General features: G+C 46.3%; 1 protein-coding gene across 8 annotated transcripts; it reads left to right on the forward strand.

The window, feature by feature from the left end:
- The first annotated feature begins 933 nt into the window (after positions 1–933).
- LOC121333610 lies at positions 934–7,880 on the forward strand. 8 transcript variants are annotated; one of them, XR_005952329.1, is made up of 7 exons: positions 934–2,424; positions 2,701–2,801; positions 3,917–4,144; positions 5,824–5,949; positions 6,306–6,461; positions 6,845–7,006; positions 7,302–7,859. XR_005952329.1 is itself a non-coding variant. In XM_041400125.1 (5 exons), exons 1-5 carry the CDS (start codon positions 1,511–1,513, stop codon positions 7,000–7,002), a joined length of 720 nt encoding a protein of 239 aa, XP_041256059.1. In that variant the 5' UTR covers positions 934–1,510; the 3' UTR covers positions 7,003–7,875. The 8 variants fall into 8 exon arrangements, 3 of the variants coding, with proteins under 3 accessions (XP_041256059.1, XP_041256058.1, XP_041256060.1); XR_005952330.1 differs by having other exon boundaries at positions 3,891–4,144; positions 6,845–7,862; XR_005952331.1 differs by having other exon boundaries at positions 934–1,767; positions 3,891–4,144; positions 6,845–7,862.
- Positions 7,881–8,773: the final 893 nt, after the last annotated feature.

Below are 8,773 nucleotides of genomic sequence, written 5' to 3' on the forward strand. Positions count from 1 at the left end.
TAAAGCCTCAAATGGTCCCTTTTTAGGACAGTGAAAATGTACATCCTAAGCAGGAGAGGACACAGAATTCCTTTTACCTGTTTTCCAAGCATAAGACTGCTGGGAATTACTTTCTTCCCATGGGTAACTGGCAGGAACAAGATTTCCTCTGCTATCACTCCATCCGTAGCACCCTCATTTGCCACAGATACTCAGTTCTGTTTCAGGGACTCCCATCAGAAAATTGGTGACTGCTGTCAGAAGCAAATTCCCAGGGCGGTTTTGACTCCCTGGGAGCAGCAGGGATGACCAAGGTACCTTTTGGGGGTGTTCAGGGTCATTGTCCCAGCTCTACATGTGACACCAGTCAAGCTGACATTCTCTGTCATTTCTTGGGCACTGAACAACTTCCCATTGATCTCTAATTATTCAGGTCTGTCACAGTCACAAACGGCAGCTCCACCTTTTGCCCTTCCAAGGCAGCAGATCCTTGACCCACGCCAATCTCTCTAAAGCCTCAAATGGTCCCTTTTTAGGACAGTAAAAATGTACATTCTAAGAAGGAGAGGACACAGAATTCCCTTTCCCTGTTTTCCAATATAAGACTGCTGGGAATTACTTTCTTCCCATGGGTAACTGGCAGGAACAAGATTTCCTCTGCTATCGCTCCATCCGTAGCACCCTCATTTGCCACAGATACTCAGTTCTGTTTCAGGGACTCCCATCAGAAAATTGGTGACTGCTGTCAGAAGCAAATTCCCAGGGCGGTTTTGACTCCCTGGGAGCAGCAGGGATGACCAAGGACAGCTGCTGCCCCGGGGGAAGGCGGCGCGGCGGGAGCTGCGGGCGGTACCCGCGGGCCGCGGTCCCGGCCCTGCCCGGCCCGTGTCCGCCCTGCAGCGCTGGACGCGGGGCTCGCTCCCTTCGCCTGTCCCTGCCGTGCCGGCGGCAGCTGTGCCGGGAACGGGAAAATCCCCTTTCTCGGGCAGCAGCGCCGGGAGCCAGCGGGTGGTGCCTTCAGGTGCGTGGCCGGCGGGGACAGAGGTGCGCTGGGGTCACCTGCGTGTGGTGGCACCCGCAGGGGGACGTGTGTGCTTTTGGCACTGGTACGTGGGAAAAACTGCTGTGTGGGACGAGTTTGTCCCGGGACTTGAGGCTCTCTGGGGTCGTGTTTCATGGAATAAAACTGTGCCGCCTTCCCAGCTGCGGTGACAACGTTTTATGGGATGGGCTGAGCTCCCTTTCCCGGGAGGCAGCGGGATGGGTGTCCCTGTGCCCACCTCGCCCCGGGTCCCAGCGAGAAGCTGCTCCTGTGGCCGAGGGTCGGCGGGGAAAACTGAACATTCCTGATGGAAACCGATGGAAAAACAAGTTTGGTTTGGTTTTGGACTTGGCATTTTCCCCCTGACCCCCACCTGATCCGAGTGTTCTGCCTTAGGGAACAGGAGACAGAAGGGAGAATGGGGGAAAAGATAATTCGTTACCCCAAAAGGGACGAGCTTATTTCTACTTATTTCCTGAAACACCTGGAATGATTTGGGCTCGGGAGGCACCTGGGAGCCTCCTTCTGAGTCCTGGGTGGAGCCGTGGTTATAAAAGGGGTGAAGGAAGGAGGGAGGGGGGGCTCGGGGGGGAGAGGAGCACTGGCTGGGCTCAATGGTGCCTTGGGGATTTGCATCTGGAACCGGCCATCAGTTTCCTGATGGGAATCCTGGAAACAGAACTCCGTGAGAAATGGGAAAACTGCAGCTGGAGTGCTGGGAGTGGAGAGTCTGCAGTGAACGCCTGGTGAGTCTCCTGATGCCCCGTATCTAATGCTGTGCTGGCACCAGGTCAGCTCATTCCGATTTAAACTCTCTTGAAATACGCTTAAATTACAAATTGGGCTACAAAATGCAAGTGGGAAGCTTCGTGTTCCCAAGGGAATTCTCTGGGGATGGGCAGCTTGTGAGCTGCACAAATAATTCCTGCTCCCACAGAAACCTGCTGGCCCGTGGATCCAGGGCAGAGTGGCAGAAAAGTGGCAGCTTGAGTGCCACCCTGATAGTGATTTTCCTTGGGGCTCTCAGGACCGGGGGGAAATGGTGTTCACGGGAAAGCACGGAGCAGGATGAGTGCTGCAGCTGTGCCTTTCCTGCTCTCTGCTGTTCCAGGGATGCCCTGGAGGGCTCTGGCTCGGCAGGGTCTGTGTGTAAGAGCTTCCCTGCCTGCGCGCAGCTGGGTCAGTCACTGGGCTCCCTGGAATCCCCGAGGCTGGAAAAGCCCTTTGTGATGCTGGAATGCCCCCAAGCAAACCTTCCCAAGCTGGGAGCAAAGCAGCGGCAGGGAGGGAAGTGCTGGGAAGGGTTTTCTCCCAGCTCTGGCCAGCCTCAAGGCAGGGGTGGTTTTTAAATGTTTTGAATGCTGCAGCAGCTCCCTCCCTGTGTGAGAGCTGCCTCGGCCCGGGTGAGTGTGAGGATATCCAGCTCTTCCTCAGGGCGTGGAGCATGGCAGCGTGCAGAGCTCATGTTAAATCTTGTTTAAATGTAAACTTTAAATATTAACTTTTAATAGCAAAATACATTAAAACAGACTTTGAGGAAACAACATATGAAAGTCTATTGCAGGCATGGGTACAAGCCGCCTTTATTAAAGATCCACGTTGATGGCTGTTTTGTCAAACCACTCTGGGGACAGAATGCGTACAAAAAGCTTCATTAACCCTTTGTATTCTGCTGGCAGGGCAGTGTCTGACCCCAGGTCTTGGAAGCTGTGTGGAGATTCCTCCCTGGAGCAGGGTCACCCCGTGAGGATGAGCCACAGGGATTCAGTCGTTGGACCAGGTGAGGATCTCTTTCTACTTGATAATTGCTTTTGCTGGCTTTAATGTCTCAGCTCCAGTGCTCCTTCAGACCTGTGCCCTGCAACAGCACTCACAGCTCCTGTGCTGGGCAGGGAACGGCTCTGGTGAGGGAAATGGACCTGTAGGAAATTTTCAGAGTTTGGCAGGAGGTTCACATAGTATGTATCTGTATGTAAACTCTGAGATAAGAAATGCTGACTTAGAAATGCCATGGAATGGGACAGACATTGTTGAGAGAGAAATGGAGCTAGAAATGAGCTTTAATGGATGAGTTTGTAAATAAGACTGGATACTTTAGAGAAATAGGACTATGAAAGATGTATGGTAGTAGGCCTCAGGAGGAGTAATTTTAGATGATTGGCTTTAAGGCATTTACAGCATGGTGTGACAAAAGCTGATAGGACAAGAAACACTTGTATTGTAATTAGGAAATATCTGGCTTCTGATTGTGATGACATGAATTATGACTTCTGTATCGTCTCACCCTTCACGTGAGACTGAAAATGAAATAAAATTTTTTAAAATGCTTCTCAGTTAACTTATTTCTGGGTCAGAAAAGGGCATAATCTGATAAATTGGTGCTTTGTGTGAGGAAAATTTATTGGATTAAGCCCTTTTCTGGCCCAGAGATGGGGCAACTGAGAGGAGTTACAAAAGCTTTTATTCCATTTTCAGTCTCGTGTGAAGGGTGAGGCAGTTTTCCTAAACTGGAAAATTGAAAGTGAGGGGGGGAGGGAGAGTTGCTTTTCATTTTTTTAAGTATTGTTGTGGATTTTGGTATGTCAGGTGACCCTACCAAAATAGAATTGGAATAACTGAACTTCAGGACTCTGCACTTAATTCCTTTAATGTGTTTGTGTGGGTGCAGGAGATACCAAATCCCAAAGCAATTCTGTGTCTGTAACACTGAGTAAACATCTTTAAAGCCAAGTGCTCAGTGTGGGCTTTTCACATGGATGCAAATGGTGCAAAGGCCTTTCTTGTGCCCCAAAAGCCAGCAGGAACCTGCCAGAAGCAGGCTTTCATTGCATTCCGGGATTTCAATTTGCTCTTGGATTCTTCCCTCCAGTCTTCTCTCGGCTTTTTGTGCCACAGGGGATCTGACCCCAGAGCCATAGAGGGTGTCTGCTGCCTGGATAAATGTCAATGAAATTTGCCAAGTCTGACAGGAAAGCAGAAACGTCCTGGGGGTTGTTTGGCCAAAGACAGAACACGAAGATGTCCGTACCAGCAGTGGGTGTGAGTGCTGCCAGTTTTGGCTTGTCTGGTGCCTCTGGTCCCTCAGAAGTCAGGGCAAGGCTGAAGCAAGGAGCAAAGCTGCAGGTGAGGGCAATTTCGGCTGTTTCAAACTGCTTGGTCCAGACCTGGGAGTACTGGAAAGCAGCTTTCCTCCCTCTTTCTCTCCATCACTGAGCAGAACATTAAGATGATGCTGCACTAAGCTCTCTCTGCTGTGGGTTGTTATTTGGTTGTTTTGGGGATTTTTTCTGGCTTTTAAATGCATTTCTAAGTGGTGCAGTGAGGAGCAAGTGGCTGGGTTACGTGACTTCTGACTGACATATCACAGAAATGGGCATGCATGTGTGCACGTGCTTCCTGGCAATCCAGGTGAGACATGGAAATCCTGAGTAAGGATTTCTAGCCTCAGCTACACGTGACACAGGCTCCTGGAAATGGAAATGGCAGAATGGCAGCTGTGAGGTAAAGCAGAATTAAAATGGCTGTAAGCAGAAAGGCCAAGTGAAATGGTAATTCTTGGTCCTGTGTGTACCTCTTGCCTCTGCCTGCTGTGAACACTTTGTGTTCCAGCTCGGTGTGGTCCATTTCAGTGCTTGTTGGGTTTGACTTTTGTGTGTAACAAAAACACTGGTCAGTTACTCCAAACAGCTCCCCTCCTTTACTGGACATATCCCTGGAGTGGGACCAGGCTCCCCCTTTCCCTGCAGGAATTCCCTGCTCCTCTGGAGAGGGGCTGAAGCCAAAGCCCAGGAGCAAAGGACAACAACCAAACCAGGGGCATTACGTCCTAGATGCATCCAGCTCCATGCATTTTCCTTGGTCCCAGCACTGATGAATCTAAACAAGATTTATTTTTTACAAGATTGCCTGCTCCTTCACTTCTCCAGCTCTCCCCCCACACCTCCCCTGCTTCCTCTGCTCTTATCCCTGGTGTGCCAAGTTCCTGCATCTCCCTGGCTCTCCAGCTGCAGCTTGTCCTGGCTGTGGCTGATAGAATATTATTTTTTTAGCAGCAATCCATTCTTTTAAAGAACACAAAGTTTTATTGATATAAACTATATCAATGCAGAAGTGTCTTTAGGAAATATATCCAAACAAGGGACTCTGTCTTCCTGCAGTTCTCCTTCCTGTTTTCACCTGGGCTGGAAGGATGGGCATGGCCTGTATTTATCACATGAAAGTGTCCAGAAGTTCTGATTGCAGACACTCATTTTCTGACAGAAAACATTTTCGTTTTGCCTTTCCCCTGCTGTTTCCAGGTGCTGCCCAGGATGGCTCTCTGTGCTCTCAGGCAGCGCTCCCTAGGAGGAAGGGCAGCCTTTGCCTGGCCTGCACAGCTCGGGTGCATGTGACAGGGTTGCTGTGGCCTGACAAGGCATGAACAGCTGGCTGTGTTCTGGAGTGCCTTGAAACCTTTTCCTGTCAGGTTTTGGAGGGGTTTCTCTTTGGGATTTCCTGTGATGCAGCATCCTGGGTGTCCCTTCCTTTGTTCCAAGTCCAATGGTGAAGGACTGACAAGTGAGGTCCTGGGATGAAAATGGTTCTGTTAAAATTAGGCAAAGAATGCAATAAGAAAAATGAGCTTCCTTTTAATGTCTAAAATAGTTAGGAATAAAAATGCTGGAAAAGGGCACTTTTATGTTAGAGTTGGCGTCACCTCTCATGGATAAAACCACACAGTGAGCAGTCAGAGCAGAAATATGAAAGCTGGGATCCTTTGACTTCTGCAGTGGACTTCATTTTCTTTTCCTCCTCTCTTTCAGGACAGGAAAAATCATCTAACTCCTCCCATCTTTGCCAAAAGCTTCGGTGTCTAAGCAGCCAAAGCCAAGAGGCTTCAGCACCAGGGGTCTGCGCTGGAGGGCTCCTGGTCCTGCCCAGGCTGTGGGGTAAGTCAAAGGGACACAGCGTTCCTCTTCTCCTCTCTGCTGGGATGAACTGCCTGGGGAATGCCATTCTGACAGCCCAGCCCTACCTGTGTCTGCTGGAAGAGGGCAGAGGGGAAGAGCACATGCCAGAGCTCCCGGGGATGATGGAGTTGTGGTGTTTGGCTGTGCCCAGAGGGGCAGGCTGGGCATTGTTTGTGCACCAAGGCTGGGGGACTGGGGTGACGACTGCTCTCAGCAAACACTATTTATTAATACTGGGTCAGATTTCCCTCAGTGTGGGGCAGGAGAGGTGAGGGTTTGGAGCAGGAATTCTGCAAACAAGGCCTGTGTGATGGTTGATTCATTGTGCTTTTCAGTGAGCCAGGGCTGGCACAAGGACTCGTGCAGGTCCTGGTCTGGCGCCGGAGCTGCTGCCCTTTGGAGCCATTTTAAAGGTACAATTATAGAACATTTCGGAGGCTGTTTCCAGAATTCCACGTGCAGCTGGATCTTGCTCCAAGTGCAGCAGCCAGGTGAGGGTTCTTACCTCTCCAGACTTGTACTCACCTTGGTACAGCCTGGGGCTGCAGCAGCTTTTCCAGGGAAGTGGAGATCACTGCAGACTGGTGCTCTGTGCAGCAGGGACCTGCTGGGATTTGCAGTTGCAAAGCTGACATGAAGGTTGTAAAAGCAGCACCAAATTCTAATTCCTGTGGTTTTGGGGGAGGAGGTGTCGGCCACCCTGAGAGGTAGATCAGACCCAGCTTTTGTGACAAGGGAGTGGGAGGTCTGTGAATCCCACGTTTGGGATGCTCTGTGCGGCTGCAATGAAGCCCCAGAGGCTGGTGGTTCTGCTCGCTGCTGTCCCCAGCTGTCCCCAGCCCTGGCTAACCCCGTTGGTCTGCTCTGGTTCCAGGCTGTCCCGCTGCAGCACCCTGGCCCCTGCCGTGCCCGAGACACAGAGAGCCCTGGCCAGAGCTGTTGGCACTGCCAGTAACCAAGGATGGCACTGGTGTGGGTTCAGAAGGATTTATTGCTCGCGTGGACATCAGCTCAGAGGCCCCGAGACTTTAAAGGAGTAAGTAGCTGGCTATAGTGCAAGAGTTTCTTCATGACAAGGCAATGCATACCTTTCTAACCCAAGGGACAGCTGCCACAGGGGTTATTTTGCTTTTCTAACCCACCACCTTTACTGAACTCTGCTGCACTGTGGGTGCCTCTGCTCAGCAGGCTTCTGTCTCGCTGGCACACGTGCTCTGTGGCAATTCTGAGCTCCTCGCCTCTACACACCCACACCCTCGCAGCACAGACCCTTCTCCATCCCACCCTTCATTTCTCACTGATTTAAAGCACTCTCTTACTTACAACCATAGAACCAGAAGTTTATGATTCCTCTGCTTGAGGTCCGTCTGTTGGATTTCTGCATCAATCCAAGCTTCTTCCAAGGCCGCAGATCAAATCTTCTAGTGTCTCTGGAAGTTTCTGCTTTTCCAATTCCCACATCTCTCCTCCCTCTCTGCATTAAGAAATTTTTATTAGTGCATCTGTTAAGCACTGGTAATAAATATTTATGTAAATAATGTGTTATTATTAGTAGTAGCATTATTATAATAATTGAAATGCACAATTTTGTTATTTTTTAAATTATGGTGTTTAAATTTATTTATTAAACAAATTAAGTTTTATTATTTATTCTTAATATATTTTAGAGTTGTGTATTTTTATAAAGATATTTTGAGGGATTAGATAATTTTATATATTTATTAAAAATTTTTATCTTTATATTTGTGTGTTAAGAAAATTTATTGTTTTGTAAAACTGCATGTTGAATATTTTTAATATCTGTTAAAAAGTTATTTAATGTAAGGGATGTAGTATTAGATTGTTTCCTTAGATAATATTTTCATTTATTTAATTGTTTTAGTGTTGCTGTTGAAATAATAGGTGGCATAAAAAGAGATGCTACAAAAGATATTTTGAGGCATTAGATAATTTTATATATTTATTAAAAATTTTTATATTTATATTTGTGTGTTAAGAAAATTTATTGTTTTGTAAAACTGCATGTTGAATATTTTTAATATCTGTTAAAAAGTTATTTAATGTAAGGGATGTAGTATTAGATTGTTTCCTTAGATAATATTTTCATTTATTTAATTGTTTTAGTGTTGCTGTTGAAATAATAGGTGGCATAAAAAGAGATGCTACAATTTTTTTTTTAAGTTTCAAGGTTTGAAATTATTTTTATATTTTGATTAGTACTGATGGATAAATGATTTTTTATGTTTTATATTAGTAATTATTTTTATATTAGGAGTTAATGTAAGGGTTTTTAATTATATGGATTATTTCTAATGTTTTTTATTGGTATATTATTTGAGTAGGTAAAGAATGGATTTTTTTTTGAGTAGTGGTAGATAAATACAAAGTATTTAAACTTGAAACTTTAACTAAGGTTACTTAAATGTTTTAGACTAGATAATTGGTAAAATTGTATAATTAAAAGTACACAAAGAAAATAGAGTAGAAGTAGAATATTTGATTGAATTTTATATTTTTAACTTATTATTTAATAAGAGTTTTATAATATTATTGATTTTTATACCTACAAAGAAACTTAAAGTTTATAGTTTTTTGTGGGTGCAATACAAGATGTTAGGTGGAATTTTTGTGGAATTTACATTAACTCTGTGGAATTTACATTTGTATTTACCTTGTTTTTTTATTGGTGGAGTGGTCAGTGTGGTTCTTTGTGCGATGTGGTTTTACATTTTTTATTGAAATTCATTTGGGTTTTCGTACTTGTTGAGATATCAGTGAAATTTATGTTTTGGTATGAGAAATA

Source organism: Onychostruthus taczanowskii, unplaced genomic scaffold (genome assembly GCF_017590055.1).
Source record: "Onychostruthus taczanowskii isolate IOZ18803 unplaced genomic scaffold, ASM1759005v1 scaffold172, whole genome shotgun sequence".
NCBI classification, from domain to species: Eukaryota; Metazoa; Chordata; class Aves; order Passeriformes; family Passeridae; genus Onychostruthus; species Onychostruthus taczanowskii.

Excerpts from the sequence above, each read along its gene's own strand:
- LOC121333610 (XM_041400124.1), top strand. The coding sequence starts at position 1,511 with ATGATTTGGGCTCGGGAGGCACCTGGGAGCCTCCTTCTGAGTCCTGGG. Across the intron at positions 1,768-2,700 it reads GAGTCTGCAGTGAACGCCTG|GGCAGTGTCTGACCCCAGGT; the intron begins GTGAGTCTCCTG and ends TTCTGCTGGCAG. Across the intron at positions 5,950-6,305 it reads GGTCCTGCCCAGGCTGTGGG|TGAGCCAGGGCTGGCACAAG; the intron begins GTAAGTCAAAGG and ends TGTGCTTTTCAG.